This window comes from Hippopotamus amphibius, chromosome 9 (genome assembly GCF_030028045.1).
Source record: "Hippopotamus amphibius kiboko isolate mHipAmp2 chromosome 9, mHipAmp2.hap2, whole genome shotgun sequence".
Classification (NCBI taxonomy): Eukaryota; Metazoa; Chordata; class Mammalia; order Artiodactyla; family Hippopotamidae; genus Hippopotamus; species Hippopotamus amphibius.
The window spans coordinates 37,034,248-37,052,894 of NC_080194.1; the positions used below are offsets into that span (position 1 = coordinate 37,034,248).

Here is an 18,647-nt window from a genome sequence, read left to right on the forward strand (position 1 = left end):
CCTCCCAACCCCCCTTTTTCCCTTTTTAAATGTGGGCTCTTCCTAGAACAGGAGTTGAACCTGTTTCCCCCACATTGGTAGCCAGATTCTTAACCACTGCACCACCTAGGAAGTCACAAGAATGTGTGTATGTTTGTGTGTGTCTATGTCTATGTGTGTTGGGGGTGGGTGGGAGTGGGGAATGGGGAAAAAGTGTGGGTCAGAAAGGAGAATGTTCAAAAATAATATTTTTCCCAAACAGGATCTTGAAAACCCTGTAGCAGATGAAGAACGCATAGAAATCAGCAATATCCTGTAGCTGCCCATTCAATAAGATAACTACTAATTATAGGCATCGCTTAGAACTTTGTGACAACTATTTAGTTTTATGCGCTCTACTTCTTTTCATCAAAACTGAGAAGCATCATTTGCTTCTATTTCATTTTCCCTGAGATCTAGACACGCGATTCATACAGTTGCACTTATTTCTATTCTGGAAAGGATGTGAACTGTGGCAGAGAAAGAAGTTAGTCTAAGTAAAGGACCTGAGCTGAACCAGATCCTGGAGACTCTAAGAACTAACCAGGTAATAACTTCCACTAAATGGATGGCAATTCAAAAAGTATCTATCTTAACATAGCTTGTGTCCTCAAAGTTTATTTCTGTGTCAGCTGTTTTGACAATAGACTACATTTCCCTTTAGAAGCAATTCTATATCAGTTTGATTTAAGTAATTGTTAGGTGATACAGACTCAGTTGGCCCAGTACATTCATTCATTCAACCACTATTTGCTGTCTATGATGTTCCAGGGACCACTCTGGCGTTGGCAATGAAATGCAACTATAGTTTGGTCCCTACTCTCTGAGATTCATTGGCCTCAGGAGCTGGGTCTTCTGTCTGTACCCCCTTTTCCATGCATGTGCTTGGCCAATAATATTTGCTCAAGAAATTAGGTGATTGACTATTTGAAGTGTGTTGAATGCTCAAGGAAAATGATGCTAAGTCTGTGTAGTGGGCTTCCCTCTGAGTAGAGAAACTATGCTGAGCAAAAACCAGGGAGATTTTAAAACGCAGTGTGTCCTGGGTATGTGGTAGGGAAAATGGCTAGAAAGGTGGCCTGTGGTCAGATGAGGCCATATATGATCATCAAGCAGAGATATGATTGTTCATATTAATGATTTATTTATCCACATATTATTTCAATGATGAAATCTTTCATCGTTTTGACCCACAGACCCATCCAGATGCCTAAGGTTCCATTATCCGGTTATGTAGAGTGTAATTGTGACTTTTTTGAGAAAACTCCTGGGAATTCCTTAAGTCCACAACTTTTTTTTTATATTATTTTTTTTGGGGGGGTGTTGTTTTTATTTTTTACAAGTAACTGTTTTTTTCTTTGTTTTTTGTTTTTGTTTTTATTTATTGGCTGCATTGGGTCTTTGTTGCTGCACGCCGGCTTTCTCTAGTTGTGGAGAGGTGGAGGCATCTCTTCCTTGCGGTATGCAGGCTTCTCATTACAGTGGCTTCTCTTGTTGCAGAGCCCGGGCTCTAGGCGTGCAGGCTTCAGTAGTTGTGGCACGTGGGCTCAATAGTTGTGGCTCTCAGGCTCTAGAGTGCAGGTTCAGTAGTTGTGGTGCACGGGCTTAGTGGTGCTCCGTGGCATGTGGGATCTTCCCAGACCAGGGCTAGAACCATGTCCCCTCCATTGGCAGGATGATTCTTAACCTCTGCACTACCAGGGAAGCCCAAGTCCACAACTTCTTAACTTGGAATTCTTCAGTTCCAAGAGTGTTCTTCAATATAGATGTGAATGCTACTTCTTTATTTTTACTTAAGTGAAATTTAGAAGTTCTTTCCTGTTTTCATGTAGGTATCCAAACCATCACGAGCAGTATCCATGACTTTATCACCAACAGAAATCAGAAGTATTTTAAAACAACATTGCAGTTCTTGAAGACACCTCAAAATATCATTTAAACTCATCATTTTGAAATTAAGGTGGTTATTAGATCTGCCACAACATTAAAAAATTTCACGTGTTAAAGAACCACATGTATTATTATATCACATAGCTTTTTTCTAGAACTATTTTGATAACTGTTTGCTTGGTGATCATATGCATTCTATTTGATATATGTATTTATTAATTTATTTTTAATTTGATGTATTTAATAAAATATTTTGAAGCACCTTTACCAGACACATAAAAGGTTGATAGCCCAACATTTGCATAGGGTCTTAAACTTTAGACTTAAGTAAATGTCTTTCCCTTCTTTTTGGAACAGCTCCACGAAATTCTGTTATTGCTCCCACATTCTTGCAAATCTTTCTAGGCTTTCTAAACAACTGTACTAAAAACTATGTGATCAAATTATTTTTATTTAGTCATTAAAGATAGTTTATTGAATAAAGTTCTATGTTATGTCTATTAAAGAACACAAAAATGAAAAAGACATAGACGCAGTTATCAAAGGAGGTTTTAGTCTCTGAGAGGAGTAGACAGATAATGCAAGACAGTGAGAGATGGTGGGCTGGAAGTGCTGTTTCGTCTGAAGCAAAACCATACAGTGTGCTGGCTTAAAATGGAAACTATGTTGTAAGGGTGCGTCTGCTATTTGGAAGCTCACTGATGGTTAAGATTTATATTCAGCAGCTCCAGTTGAAGCTGGAGACAAGATTGTCAAAGAGATTATGGCTCACCATGCCCAGGTATGCCTTGGTTTCCCAGCTCCTTCAAAATAGGTTATTTTGTCCAAGAAACACCATCAGTTCTGCAAGGTACTTTGGCTCCTTTTCTTATACCTTAGTGACTGTTTTTATTTTTATGTTTTCAAGGAAGAGACAACAGAAAGAGTTGTACGTCGAAAGAAGGAAAAAAAAAAAATCTACCCCATCATGAGATGGGGGAGGTGTTGCAAGAACAAAATAAGACTCAAATGTTTTTGTGGATAATAAAGAAAAATTAAATTGCACAACTTTACAGGTGAATTCAATCTATTGTATTATGATTAGAAGTGTGATATTCAAATAAAGAAGATGATCCTTTTGATCTACTGTATGCTTGCTAGATGACACTAGAAATGAATACGCCATTTTATAAAGTGTTAAGTTTTGCAGCATTGAAAACATTCTAACTAAAGCAGCAGGATCATCTTCTAACAACCTCGTAAAGGGGATTCTTGAAATGGTAGGTAGTGTTTGGGGGCAATTCCTAAGCCCTCCAATTCTGAATTAGATAATTTTATAGGCTATATGCACCAATATTTAGTGTGTACTGACTTCATACTGAAAAAGAGTGACAAACTATGAGACAGACAAATCAGACGCAGGTGACAGAATTCCTCCTTCTGGGACTTTCTGATGACCAACACACCCAGCAGCTGCTTTTCTTCTTATTTCTGGGTGTCTACCTGGTCACTGTGCTTGGAAATCTGCTTCTCATGTTCCTTATTAGGGTTGACTCCCGGCTTCACACACCCATGTATTTTTTTCTCTGCAATTTATCTCTGGCTGACCTCTGTTTCTCTACCAACATCGTTCCTCAGGCCCTAGTCCACCTGCTATCCAGGAAGAAAGTGATTTCCTTCTCACGTTGTGCAGCTCAGCTTCTACTCTTCCTCATTTTTGGGTGTACACAGTGTGCCCTTTTGGGGGTGATGTCCTATGATCGGTATGTGGCTCTCTGCAACCCTTTGCATTACCCCAGCATCGTGACTTGGAGGGTGTGTGTCCAGCTGGCTGCAGGAGCATGGTCCAGCGGCATCCTGGTGTCTGTGGTGGACACCACCTTCACACTAAGGCTACCCTACCGAGGCAGCAATAATATTGCTCATTTCTTTTGTGAGGCCCCTGCACTGTTGATCCTGGCATCCACAGACACCCGCACTTCAGAGTTGGCCATTTTCCTCATGGGGGTTGTGATTCTCCTCCTACCTGTGTCTCTGATTCTGCTGTCCTATGGCCGCATCATAGTGACTGTGGTCAGGATGAGGTCAGCTGCGGGCAGGCTCAAGGCATTCTCTACCTGTGGCTCCCACCTCATGGTGGTCATCCTTTTTTATGGGTTAGGAATTGTCACCTATATGACACCAAAGTCTTCCAAGGAACAGGAAAAGCTGGTATCTGTGTTCTATGCAGTGGTGACCCCCATGCTTAATCCCCTCATCTACAGCCTGAGGAACAAGGATGTGAAGGGAGCTCTGAGAAAAGTAGTCACAAGGAATCTCCCATGCAGACTTGGAATTTTCCACCGACCGTGAGACCCTCCTGGCTGCCTACTTGTAAGACTTGCTGAGAAGGTCCCTCAGCAAGACTGGAATATGGTACAGTTTTTATCCTTGGGACTTGTCCATGGACTTAACTCCATCCTTTATCCAGCACTTCCTTTGTAGAAGAAGAAGGATAGCAATTCATGGAGCAGTAGGAAGGAGGGTCTGCTTCCTTCTGGTCAGTCTTTTAGTACCAGAGGATTTTAAAAAATCCGCTGAGAAACATTCCCATTTTGTGAACTCGGGAACCTGTAGAATTTATCTTTTTAAAATAATACTATATAGGACTTCCCTGGTGGCACAGTGATTAAGAACCTGCTTGCCAATGCAGGGGACACAGGTTCAATCCCTGGTCTGGGAAGATCCCACATGATGTGGAGCAACTAAGCCCATGAGCCACAACTACTGAGTGCATGTGCCACAACTACTGAGACCACATGTCACAGCTACTGAAGCCTATGCGCCTATAGCTCGTGCTGCACAGCAAGAGAAGCCACCGCAACGAGAAGCCCGCACACCACAACGAAGAGTAGCCCTGCTTGCCGCAGCTAGAGAAAGCTGAGGTGCACCAAAGAGGACCCAATGCAGCCAATAAACAAATAAATAAAAAAAACATAAATAAATAAATTTAAAAAATAAAATAATAGTATGTATTACTATCTATTCCAGATCCTACTCTAACTGCTTTTTCTTTTGGTATCTCTGAATCTCTTTGCATCATCAAATAACCAATAAATTGAGAAACAGTACTTAATCACTTACTGTGATCTAGGTGCTATACATGTGTATGTGTATGTGTACATGTACCTGCATGTGTGTTTGAGGTGGATAGTGAAGAGTGTGTGTATGATGAAGCTGAATACATGAGCTCTGTTGTCCTTCTCACACTGTTATTTAGAGACATGAATATCCATCAGGACCCATCTTTATAAAGCTAAACACAGGGTTTTGGAAACCAATGAAAAATAGTGACATCCAAGGGGAGTGAGAGTGAGAAGCTATTACCAATGCTGGGCCTGAAGGAGCAAAAGGAGGCAACTGGAACTTGGAGAGGGAAGCTGTATATAGAAGACCAGCAGGCAGAAGCTGCAGACTTACATATATGGAAGAAAGGAAGATGTGGGAATAAATATTTCAAGCCCATTCTCCACCTACCTTCTGATTTCCTGTTACTGTGTTACAAAAAAAAATAATAATAATAATAAAAAAATCCAGGATCATCTCATCTCCTCATCTGAAGAGCCTTAATTTTTTTTCCCTTCCGAGTGCTGTTTGTTTGAGGATTTTATCTGTAGAACACTCAAACTGCTCCATCATTGGTGGAATTTACTCCACTCACAAAAATAAAGTTAGTTAGGTATGTCAATAAAATATCAACATGACGCATTAAAAAGTGGGAAATTTTCTGGGACAATGGAGAAGGAAAGAAAGATTGTTCTTGGGTTTTTAGTTTTTGTGTTTTCTTTTTTAAGGTGGAAATTTTTTAAACCAGTGTGTTGATTTACTCTACATAATACTAAACAACTGACTTTGATTTTCAGTTCAAGAGATCATTATTTTGGGGGAATTCTCCGGCGGGCCAGTGGTTACAACTCTGAACTTTAACTGTTGAGGGCACGGGTTCAATCCCTGGTCAGGGAAATAAGACCCCACAAGCCATGTTGTGGCCAAAAAATAAAAGAGATCATTATTTTTTTCTTTCTTTTTCTTTTTTTTAACCTGATAGTATATGACATTTTTTTTCCTTTATGTCCTCATTTTTTTAAAGAACTTTTGTTGAGATATAATTGACATACAATAAACTGCATATATTCAAAGTGTACAATTTGATTTTTTTTCTTATTAGTAATGTGTATATGGCAATCCCAATCTCCAACCTTACAATTCATCCCACCCAAAACACCTCCCCACCCCGCCCCGCCCGGCTAGTCCCCCCTTGGTGTCCCTATGTTTGTTTGAAGAGCCTTATTTTAAAAACATTTACAAAGCTGTTTTTACCATGTAAGGTAACAGACCTACAGATTCTGGGGACTGATTAGGATGTGGACATCTTTGGGGGGCCATTATTCTACCTACCATACCAAAGTCAAGTAAAATAAATATAAAACAGTGATTAAAGCTTGCTAAACATTTTACAATAGTGACAATCTGCCTAGTTGTGATTGCCATCATGCAGATAGAATCTCATGATCTGCCTTTTCACTTGCAAATTCCTATGGTGATTTCAGAATGTGCTGCCCTTCTGGAGCCCTTGCTATATGAGGGCTGAAAGATACCCTGTGTGGGAGATTGAACTTCCCTGGCACACAGAGTTAGAGCTGTTTGTAGAGCTTAAGGAGAGGACATGTCTATGGAGTAAATGCTAATTTATGCTGTTAATTATCAACAGATTCTTATGAGTAGTTTACACAAAGCTATGGCCCCTGTGTCCCAAGTCTGCTCTTTGCCAAGAGTCCAGAGTTGGGCTGTGTTCACTGACAAAGTCATAAAGAGGGGCTGCTAAATTTGTTGAAGGATATGCGAGCTTAAAAAGGACAGTTGATTTCATCCAATCACAATTACATTACCAAAATATATAGAAAACAAAAAATCTTTGGGTTAGTCACAGCAGTTTCCCATAATTAGTCCACTTACAATTAACTTGGGAATCTTTTATGCCCTGTCAAGTAACTCTCATATGCAAGGTGGATAATTTGAGATTGAGGCAGTCATCCTCCAGATGAGGCACAGGCCAATTATTTGAGCAGAAATAGTCCTCAACTGATAGCCCTCTAAATGGGTGTGCTTTACAAGCCAGTGGAGGATTTAAAGTATCTTGTTTTTTTTTTAAGCTCTTTATTGGACTATAATTGCTTTACACTCTTATACCAGTTTTTGAGGTACACCAAAGTGAATCAGCTGTATTTATACATATATCCCCATATTCCCTCCCTCCCGTGACTCCCTCCCACCCTCCCTGTCCTGGCCCTCTAAAGCATCACCCATCACCAAGTTGATCTCCCTTTCTTATACAGTAACTCCCCACTAGCTATCTATTTTACATTTGGTAGCATATCTATGTCTATGCTACTCCCTCACTGCATCCCAGCTTCCCCTTCACACACCGCCCAACCCCGTGTCCTCAAGTCCGTTCTCTATATCTGCCTCTTTATTCTTTCCCTGTCGCTTGGTTCATCAGTACCACTTTTTTAGATTCCATATATATGAGTTAGCATACGGTATTTGTTTTTCTATTTTTGGCTTACTTTGCTCTGTATGAGAGTCTCTCGATCCATCCACCTCACTACAAATAACTCAGTTTCATTCCTTTTTATGTCTGAGTAATATTCTATTGTATATATATGTGCCACATCTTCTTTATCCATTCATTTGTTGATGGGCATTTCGGTTGCTTCCATGTCCTCATGATTGTAAATAGTGCTGCAATGAACATTATGGTATATGTTTCTTTTGGGATTATGGTTTTCTAAGGGTATATGCCCAGTAGTGGGATTACTGGGTCATATGGTAATTCCATTTTTAGTTTTTTAAGGAACCTCCAAGTGTTTTCCATAGTGGCTGTACCAGCTTATATTCCCACCAACAGTGCAAGAGGGTTCCCTTTTCTCCACACCCTCTCCAGCATTTATTGTTTCTAGATTTTTTTTGATGATGGCCATTCTGACTGGTGTGAGGTGATACCTCATTGTGGCTTTGACTTGCATTTCTCTAATGATTAGTGATGTTGAGCATCTTTTCATGTCTTTGTTAGCCATCTACATGTCTTCTTTGGAGAAATGTCTATTTAGGTCTTCCGCCTATTTGTGGATTGGGTTATTTGCTTTTTGCTATTAAGCTGCATGAGCTGCTTATGTATTTTGGAGGTTAATCCTTTGTCAGTTTCTTCATTGGCAAGTATTTTCTCCCATTCTGAGGGTTGTCTTCTTGTCTTGTCTATGGTTTCTTTCGCTGTGCAAAAGCTTTGAAGTTTCATTAGGTCCCATTTGTTTATTCTTGATTTTATTTCCATGATTCTAGGAGGTGGGTCAAAAAGGATCTTGCTTTGATGTATGTCATCGAGTGTTCTGCCTATGTTTTCCTTGAGGAGTTTTTTTTTTTTTTTTCTTTATTTTATTTATTTATTTATTTATTTATTTTTTTATATTATTTTTTTTGGGGGGGGTACACCAGGTTCAATCAACTGTTTTTATACACATATCCCCATATTCCCTCCCTTCCTTGACGCCCCCCCCTCGAGTCCCCCCCACTCTCCCTGCCCCAGTCCTCTAAGGCATCTTCCATCCTCGAGTTGGACTCCCTTTGTTATACAACAACTTCCCACTGACTATTTTACAGTTGGTAGTATATATATGTCTGTGCTACTCTCTCGCTTCTTCTCAGTTTCCCCTTCACCCCCCGCCCCCTCCCATACCTCGAGTTCTCCAGTCCATTCTCTGTATCTGCTTCCTTGTTCTTATCACTGAGTTCATCAGTACCATTTTTAGATTCCGTATATGTGGGTTAGCATACAATATTTGTCCTTCTCTTTCTGACTTACTTCACTCTGTATGACAGATTGTAGTTCTATCCACCTCATTACATATAGCTCCATCTCATCCCTTTTTATAGCTGAGTAATATTCCATTGTATATATATGCCACATCTTCTGTATCCATTCATTTGTTGATGGGCATTTAGGTTGCTTCCATGTCCTGGCTATTGTAAAGAGTGCTGCAATAAACATTATGGTACAAGTTTCTTTTGGGATTATGGTTTTCTTTGGGTATATGCCCAGGAGTGGGATTACTGGATCATATGGTAGTTCTATTTGTAGTTTTTTAAGGAACCTCCCAATTGTTTTCCATAGTGGCTGTACCAACTTACATTCCCACCAACAGTGCAGGAGAGTTCCCTTTTCTCCACACCCTCTCCAACATTTGTGGTTTCCAGACTTTGTGATGATGGCCATTCTGATTGGTGTGAGGTGATACCTCATTGTGGCTTTGACTTGCATTTCTCTGATGATTAGTGATGTTGAGCATCTTTTCATGTGTTTGTTGGCCATCTGTATGTCTTCTTTGCAGAAATGTCTATTTAGGTCTTCTGCCCATTTGTGGATTGGGTTATTTGCTTTTTTGGTATGAAGCTGCATGAGCTGCTTGTATATTTTGGAGGTTAATCCTTTGTCTGTTGTTTCATAGGCAATTATTTTTTCCCATTCTGGGGGTTGCCTTTTAGTCTTGTTTATGGTTTCTTTTGCTGTGCAAAAGCTTTTAAGTTTCATGAGGTCCCATTCGTTTATTCTTGATTTTATTTCCATGATTCTAGGAGGTGGGTCAAAAAGGATGTTGCTTTGATGTATGTCATAGAGTGTTCTGCCTATGTTTTCCTCTAGGAGTTTTATAGTGTCTGGCCTTACATGTAGGTCTTTAATCCATTTGGAGTTTATTTTTGTGTATGGTGTTAGGAAGTGTTCTAATTTCATTCCTTGACATGTAGCTATCCAATTTTCCCACCACCACTTGTTGTAGAGGCTGTCTTTATTTCATTGTATATTCTTGCCTCCTTTGTCAAAGATAAGGTGCCCATATGTGTGTGGGTTTACCTCTGGGCTATCTATTCTGTTCCATTGATCTTCCTTTCTATTTTTGTGCCAGTACCACACTGTCTTAATCACTGTAGCCTTGTAGTATAGTTTGAAGTCAGGAAGCCTTATTCCACCAACTCTGTCTTTCCTTCTCAAGATTGCTTTGGCTATTTGGGATCTTTTGCGTTTCCATACAAATCATAAGATTTCTTGTTCTAGTTCTGTGAAAAATGCCATTGGTAATTTGATAGGGATTGCTTTGAATCTGTAAATGGCTTTGGGTAGGATAGTCATTTTCACAATGTTGATTCTTCCAATCCAAGAACATGGTATGTCCCTACATCTCTTTGTGTTGTCTTTGATTTCTTTCATCAGTGTCTTATGGCTTTCTGCACACAGGTCTTTTGCCTTCTTGGGCAGGTTTATTCCTAGGTATTTTATTCTGTTTGTTGCAACGGTAAATGGGAGAGTTTCCTTAATTTCTCTTTCTGCTCTTCCGTTGTTACTGTATAGGAACGCAAGGATTTCTGCTCATTAATTTTGTATCCTGCTACTTTACTAAACTCATCAATTAGTGCTAGCAGTTTTCTGGTAGAATCTTTATGGTTTTCTATATATAATATCATGTCATCTACAGAGAGTGACAATTTTACTTCTTTTCCAATTTGGATTCCTTTTATTTCATTTACTTCTCTGATTGCTGTGGCTAAAACTTCCAAAACTATGTTCAATAATAATGGTGAGAGTGGGCACCTTGTCTTGTTCCTGTTCTTACAGGGAATGCTTTCAGTTTTTCACCTTTTAGAATGATGTTGGCTTTTGGTTTCTCATATATGGCTTTTATTATGTTGAGGTAATTTCCTTCTATGCCCATTTTCTGGAGAGCTTTTATCATAAATGGATGTTGAACTTTGTCAAAAGCTTTTTCTGCATCTATTGAGATGATCATATGGTTTTTATCCTTCAGTTTGTTGATATGATGTATCACATTGATTGATTTGCATATATTGAAGAATCCTTGCATTCCAGGGATAAACCCCACTTGATCATGGTGTATGATTTTTTTAATGTGCTGTTGGATTTTGTTAGCTAGTATTTTGTTGAGGATTTTTGCATCTATATTCATCAGTGGTATTGGCCTGTAATATTCTTTTTTTGTGACATCTTTGTTTTTCATATCAGGGTGATGGTGGCCTCATAGAATGAGTTTGGAATTGTTCCTCCTTCTGCTATATTTTGGAAGAGTTTGAGAAGGATAGGTGTAAGCTCTTCTCTAAATGTTTGATAGAATTCACCTGTGAAGACATCTGGTCCTGGGCTTTTGTGTGTTGGGAGATTTTTAATCACAGTCTCAATTTCCGTACTTGTGATTGGTCTGTTCATATTTTCTATTTCTTCCTGGTTCAGTCTTGGAAGATTGAACTTTTCTAAGAATTTATTCATTTCTTCCAGGTTATCCAATTTATTGGCATATAGTTGCTTGTAGTAGTCTCTCACGATCTTTTGTATTCCTGCAGTGTCCGTTGTTACTTCCCCTTTTTCATTTCCAATTCTGTTGATTTGCATCTTCTCCCTTTTCCCCTTTTTCATTTCCAATTCTGTTGATTTGCATCTTCTCCCTTTTTTCCGTTTTGTTTATCAATTTTATTTTTCTTGTCAAAGAACCAGCTTTTAGTTTTATTGATCTTTACTATTGTTTCCTTCCTTTCTTTTTCATTTATTTCTGCTCTGATCGTCATGATTTCTTTCGTTCTGCTCATTTTGGGGTTTTTTTGTTCTTCTTTCTCTAATTGTTTTAGGTGTAAGGTTAGGCTGCTTATGTGAAAATTTTCTTGTTTCTTGAGGTAGCATTGTATTGCTTGTAAACTTCCCTCTTAGAATTTCTTCTGCATCCCATAGGTTTTGGATTCTTGTGTTTTAATTGTCATTTGTTTCTAGGTATTTTTTGATTTCCTCTTTGATTTCTTCAGTGATTTCTTTGTTATTTAATAGCATATTGTTTAGTCTCCATGTGTTTGTATTTTTTAGTTTTTTCCTATAATTGATATCTAGTCTCATGGTATTATGGTCAGAGAAGATACTTGATATGATTTCAATTTTCTTAAATTTACTGAGGCTTTATTTGTGACCCAAGATGTGATCTATCCTGGAGAATGTTCTGTGTGCACTTGAGAAAAATGTGTTTTCTGTAGTTTTTGGATGGAATGTCCTATCAATTAAGTGTAGCTGGTCTAATGTGTCATTTAAAGCTTGTGTGTCTTTATTTATTTTCTGTTTGGATGATCTGTCCATTGATGTAAGTGGGGTGTTAAAGTCTCCTACTATCATTGTGTTACTGTCGATTTGCCCTTTTATGGCTGTTAGCATTTGCCTTATATACTGAGGTGCTCCTATGTTGGGTGCCCAGATATTTACAATTGTTACATGTTCTTCTTGGATGGATCACTTGATCATTATGTAGTGTCCTTCCTTGTCTCTTGTAATAGTCTTTACTTTCAAGTCTAATTTGTCTGATATGAGTATTGCTACTCCAGCTTTCTTTTGACTTCCATTTGCATGGAATATCTTTTTCCATCCCCTTACTTTCAGTCTGTATGTGTCCCTTGGTCTGAAGTGGGTTTCTTGTACGCAGCATATAGAAGGGTCTTGTTTTCCTATCCATCCAGCAAGTCTGTGTCTTTTGGCTGGAGCATTTAGTCCATTTACATTTAAGCCAATTATTGACATGTGTGTTCCTATTACCATTTTCTTAATTGTTTTGGGTTTGTTTTATAGGTCTTTTCCTTCTCTTGTGTTTCCTGCTTAGAAAATTTCCTGTAGCACTTGTTGTAAGGCTGGTTTGGTGGTGCTGAATTCTCTTAACTTTTGCTTGTCTGGAAAGCTTTTGATTTCTCTGTTGAATTTAAATGAGATTCTTGCTGGATAAAGTATTCTTGGCTGTAGGTTTTTCTCTCCCAGGACTTTCAGTATATCCTGCTACTCCCTTCTGGCCTGCAGAGTTTCTGCAGAAAGATCAGGTGTTATCCGTATGGGTTTTCCCTTATATGTTATTTGTTGCTTTTGTCTTGCTGCTTTTAATATTTTCCTTGTGTTTAATTTTTGTTAGTTTGATTAATATGTGCCTCAGTGTATTTCTCCTTGGCTTTATTCTGTATGGGACTCTCTGCACTTCTTGGACTTGATTAATTATTTCCTTTTCCATGTTGGGGAAGTTTTCCACTAAAACGTCTTCAAGGGGGTGTGCTCAGAGCAGGGGGCCTGAAGAAATGGCTCGTCTGTTTACAACACACCCGACAGGAATCTGGGTTCATTGTGACAAGGGGCACAAAGCTTGAGGCCTTCCTATGAACAAATACCCAACATGTGTCCCTGCACCTCCACACGGTTGCTGGGCAGGACCGGTGGCACAGGGCTCAGTACTGGAAGGAAAGCTACAGTATTTAGTGGGGGAGTTTGCCACATAGAGCCAGTCCGGTCCATGCGTGGGTGGGCCATGAATGGTCTTATACAGGCTTTGAACCTCTCTCTTCAAGGAAAAAGAAACATAGGTTACAACTATATACTATTCTGGAAAAGACAGAACTGTGGAGACAATAAAAATATCAATGGTTGTCAGGAGTTTCAGGTGAGAGGGGAGATAATTACACAGAGTACAGAAGCTTTTATGAGCTGTGAAAATACTTTGTGTGACATCATAATGATTTTATGTCATTATACTTTTGTCCAAACCCACAGAACATGCAACACTATTTACTTCATTAAAGTGAACCAACCCTAGGATGAACTGGGGACTCTGGTGATTACGATGTGTCAGTGCAGTTCATCTTCGGTTAAAGGTCTTAAGAACACTCAGGGTAGACATCTTTGGCAAAACATTTGTTTCACTTTTATATATGTGTGTACATATATGTATATATGTATGTGTGTTTGTTGGATTGTGATGTAAAATGTACTTTTTAGATCAACGTTTGCAGGCCACTGTAGTTATACTGGCAGATAAAAGCACAAATTAATCTAAAAAAAAAAAAAAAAAAAAAAAAAGTCTTCAAATATTTTCTCAGACCCTTTCTGTTTTTCTCCTTCTTCTGCCATGCCTATGATTCAAATGTTGGTGGGCTTCATGTTGTCACCAAGGACTCTGAGACTGTCTTCCATTCTTTTTATTCTTTTTTCTTTTTCCTGCTCTGTGGCAGTTATTTCCCCCATTCTATCTTCCAATTCACTTCTTTGTTCTTCTGCCTCAGTTATTCTACTGTATATACCATCTAGAGTATTTTCAATTTTAGTTATTTTGTTTTTCATTACTGTTTGTTTGCTCTTTAGTTCTTCTGAATCCTTATTAACTGTTTCTTGTATTTTCTCTATTTTGTTGTCGAGATATTGTTTCATCTTACTATCATTACTCTGAATTTTTTTTCAGGCAATTTTCCTATTTCTTCTTCATTTATTTGGTCTTGTGTGTTTTTACCTCGTTCCTTCATCTGTGACATATTTTTTTGTTGTCTCATTCCCCCCCCACCCGCCCCGGGATGGGTGAGATTGTGTTCCTGTCGCACTGGGTGTTGGCCTGAGGTTTCAATCACTGGAGTTTGTAGGCTGTTGAGTATAGCTGGGTCGTGGTGTTGAGATGAGAACCTCTGGGAGACCTCACTCTGATGAATATTCCCTGGGGACTGGGTTTCCTTGTTAGTCCAATGTTTTGGACTCAGAGCTCCCACTTCAGGCGCTCAGGCCTGACCCTGGACTTATGAATCAACATCCCACATGTCGTGTGGAGCAGGAAAATGAAAAAAAATTAAAAAAAGAAAGTAGGAGAACAGCAGAACAATAGCAAGATTAAAAATATGCTAAGAATAGGAAATTAACAGATGTGTCAGAAAAAAATTTAGAAAAGTAAATGCAGCAACAACTGGAAGGTAAAACAACTGCAATACCCAAAGTGAGGAGGTGGGAAAAAGAAAAAAGAGAAAAGAAAAGAAAAAAAAAGCCAGAAAAGGCCTTGGCTGTGGGGGCAGGGCTTAGACAAGTGTAGGGGGTCGAGGGTGGAAGAGTTAGGCAGTGGGCAGGGCCTACGCTTAGAAAAGGCCCAGGGGATGGTGGGGAATGGGGCTTAGGCCCAATGAGGCAGAGGGGTCCAGGAATGTCTCTGGTCCTGGGGGCAAAGGACCAGGTGCAGGTACCCAGCAGGCTCCCTGGGCCCAAGTCAGTGGAAGAAATGCTAGGAACCTCCCCTAGTCCTCCAATCTGGGAAGGTCCCTACCCCTTGGGTTCTCTTCTTCCCTACCCCCTCCCTCCTATTCCCCTTAGACCCTCACAGCTGGAGGGGCCACTGGAAGGCAAGAGACCAGACTCTGATGCCCAACAGGCTTCCTAGGGCCAACTGGGCTAGGGTAATGCCTGTGGCACTTCCCTAGATCTCCCAGTCTTGTAGGGTCCCTGTTCGCCTCTCTTCCTCATCACCCCCCCCCCACCCTCCTAGGTCCCAAGCAGCTGAAGGGGGCCCTGGAGTGTGAAAGACCAGGTCTGTGAGCCTAGCAGGCTTCCCAGGGCTAGTGGGCAAGGGAAATACCTTCTCCGCCTCCCTTGATCCTCCAACCCCAGAAGGCCCCTCCCTGCCCACCTCTCCTCTTCTCCCCTGCTTTCCTCCTACACACCTAGGACCAGTGAGACCTAAAGGGGCCCCTGGAGGACCGAAGACCAGGCCAGGGGGCACAACAAGCCTCCCGGTGCCAAGTGAGTAGGGAGATTTCCCGCAGCATCTCCCCTGATCCTCTGGTCTTGCGAGGTCCCCCCCACCACTGTCTGCCTCTCTTCCTCTTCCCCTCTCCTCCCTCCCTCCCATGCCTGTAAGACCCACTCAGCCGGCAAGGGCCCCAGAGACCAAGGCCAGACTCGGGAGCCCAGCAGGCCCACTGGGCCCAAGTGGGCAGGGAAAAGATCCTCCGCACCTCCCCTGGTCCTCTGATCCTGGAACGTCCCAGCATCGGTCTGCCTCTCTTCCTCTTCCCCTGCCACGTTCCTATGCCCCTGGGACCAACCCATCTGGGAGGGGACCCTGGAGAGTTGGAGACCAGGCCCGGGAGCCCAGCAGGCTTCCTGGGCCAGTGAGCAGTGGAAATGCCTTCCACTCCTCTCCCAATCCTCTGATCCCAGAGGGGCCCTCCCCTCTTCCACCTTGCTTCTTCTCCCCACACCACTTTCCTCCTGTACTCCTAGGACCAACTGCCCGGAGGGGCTTTGGAAGGTGGAGGACCTGCCAGGAAGAAATACCCAGCAGCGCCTCCCCTATTCTTCTGACCTGGAGAAATCCCTTCCTACCCCCACTGTCTGCCTCTCTCCCTCCCCCGTCCCTCTCCCTGCAAGCCCCCAGGACCCACATGCCAGAGGGGGGCCCAGAGAGTGAAGGACCAGGCCTGGGAGCCCAGTCAGCCTGCCTGGCCAGGAGGGCAGGTGAAACACCCTCTCGTCTCCCTGTCCCCCAATCTCAAAGCCCCCACCCCCACCTGTCCACCTCTCCGCCTCCTCGCCCCTCCTCCCTCCCTCCCACAACCCCAGGACTCAGGCAGCCCAGAGGGGGCCTTGGAGGGTGGAGGACCCTGCTGGGGAGCCCAGCAGATGCCCAGGCCCAGGAGCTCAGCAGGCCTCCTGGCCTCCTGGGAGAGAGAAATCCAGATGCAGTTTTGCGATCTCCCCAGACCCCAAGAGTCTCTCCAGGCGGGAACCTCCCCCCTCACCCAGCCACCCCCTTGGGGCGCCGGTCCCATCTAGCTTCCCCTTCCCCACCCCCCTGACTGCCCCCAGGTCCTACCCGGTTGCTCTGGGGTTCCTCCAGTCTCCTTTGGCCTCAGGTCCCCCACCCGCCTCTGGCAACTGATCTACTTGTGGGGAGGCACGATCTCTAAAGTATCTTTTTATTTTCTCTCCTTCTCACTAGAATATAAATTCCATGAGGCAAGAAATTAATCTGTTTTATTCATCCATGTGTCTTCAAGGTCTAAAAAAGGTCTGACACATCCTGAATGCTGAATAAAAATTTGTTGAAATTTTGAGTTTGAGTTTTGAAATGTTCAAAAGTTTGTAAGTTTGAGTTTAAACTCAAAATTTGTTGAAAAATGAGTGGAAGAATGAAAGAAACTCTACTATTTATCATCATTATTATCATTACTTTATCTCGTAAACAAAAAAATCTTTGAAAGTTACATGTAGAGTTTTGGGACATGTAGAAGAAAGTGAAGCAGAAAATTATAAAATGACATGGATGAAGAAGTCAAGGAAAGTTAAAACAAATATTAAAAATGGCAAATTGTAGTGAAGCTGCCAACATTCATATAGGCTGCTAAGCTGTGTAAACTAGTAGCATCCTCGGAGACATTGGTACCCTAGCCCCAGAGAATACTGGACCTACTGAAATTTGTTATTTCATCGCTAATGTTCTTTCATTCATAAGTGGATCCCAGTGGAAATTCCAAAATCCCAATGGGTATACTGTGGCTCCTGGAAAGAATAGAGACCAAAGACTTATTTGAAGAACTTGCTTTTCTTTCCTTTGTCCTTGCGTTCAACCCCCAAGTTTCCATCCAAATCATGGTTTCTGAGGGCCCTGGGTCCTGCGGAAGGCCCGCCTCAGGGCAGCCTTTACTTCACTATTCCTTAAGCTGTAGATGATGGGGTTCAACATGGGAATCACCACTGTGTAGGACAGTGACAGCAGCTTCTTACTCTCAGGAGAGGTGCTGGACCGGGGTCGGAAATATGTGAGGATGGCAGTGCTATACAAGAGGGACACAACCAGGAGGTGGGAGGAACAGGTAGAGAAGGCCTTGTGCTTCCCCTCGGCTGAGGGCATCCTGAAGATAGTGGAGAGGATGCAGACATAGGAGCCCAGGATCAACAGGAAAGGGAAGAGGATGAATAAGATAGTGGCTGTCAGAGCCTCCAGTTCAAACAGAGAGGTATCAGCGCAGACCAGTGCAATGACAGGGGGGCTGTCACAGAAGAAGTGGTTCACCCTGTTGGGGCCACAAAAAGGGAAGCTAAAAATCCATGTGGTTTGCACAGTTGCCACTGGGAATCCTGAGAACCAGGAGGCAGCTGCCAGCTGGGCACAGGCCCTGCGACCCATGATGACTGGGTAGCGCAAAGGGTCACAGATGGCCACGTAGCGGTCATATGCCATGGTGGCCAGGAGGCAGCACTCAGCAGCTCCAAAGAAGAAGAAGAAATACATCTGGGCGGCACAGCCCACGAAGGAGATGGTTGTGTCTTGGGTGATCAGGGTTCCCAGCATCTTGGGCATAATAACGAAGTTGAAACCTATCTCCAGGAAAGACAAGTTCCTGAGGAAGAAGTACATAGGACTTTGGAGGGCAGGGTCTGCTGTAGTGACCAGGATTATGAGGACATTTCCTGTGAGGGTAACCAGGTAAATGGTGAAAAAAAGGAGAAACAACAGATCTTGTAGCTCAGAGGACAGGGGGGAGAAGCTCACAAGAACAAACTCACTGACAATTGTCCAGTTTCCCCATGTCATTCTTCCGCCCAGGATTTCCTTGGGCATTTACACTCCAGGAAGGTAGAAGTCCCCATATGTTATTTAGACCTCTGTTAGTCCCTTAGAAAGGGAAACTCCCTTGGCCTCATTCTTCATCCTCTTGCTATAGTTGTTGAAGGTCAAATAGCTGTACTTTTCAAAGTGTAAAGAACAAGTCTGACTGGGATTCACAATTTTTTTTGAAGAATACTTACTTTTGTTTCAGACTCTACTGAGGCACATCATGTGTATCTATACATGTCCCGAGTTTTCTTTACTCCATAGAGGATGGTCAAAGTCACA

General features: G+C 41.9%; 2 protein-coding genes and 1 non-coding gene across 3 annotated transcripts; 2 read left to right on the forward strand and 1 right to left on the reverse strand.

The window, feature by feature from the left end:
• Positions 1–3,285: 3,285 nt before the first annotated feature.
• On the forward strand, positions 3,286–4,239 carry LOC130860769 (olfactory receptor 2D2). Its single transcript, XM_057749349.1, has one exon. It carries the CDS (start codon positions 3,286–3,288, stop codon positions 4,237–4,239), a length of 954 nt encoding a protein of 317 aa, XP_057605332.1.
• An 8,810-nt stretch (positions 4,240–13,049) lies between these two features.
• LOC130829580 (small nucleolar RNA SNORA11) lies at positions 13,050–13,179 on the forward strand. Its single transcript, XR_009047603.1, has one exon. It is a non-coding gene; the product is annotated as a small nucleolar RNA SNORA11 (small nucleolar RNA).
• A 4,217-nt stretch (positions 13,180–17,396) lies between these two features.
• LOC130860770 (olfactory receptor 10A4) lies at positions 17,397–18,344 on the reverse strand. The gene has a single exon (XM_057749350.1). The coding sequence runs from the start codon at positions 18,342–18,344 to the stop codon at positions 17,397–17,399; it is 948 nt and encodes a 315-aa protein (XP_057605333.1).
• Positions 18,345–18,647: the final 303 nt, after the last annotated feature.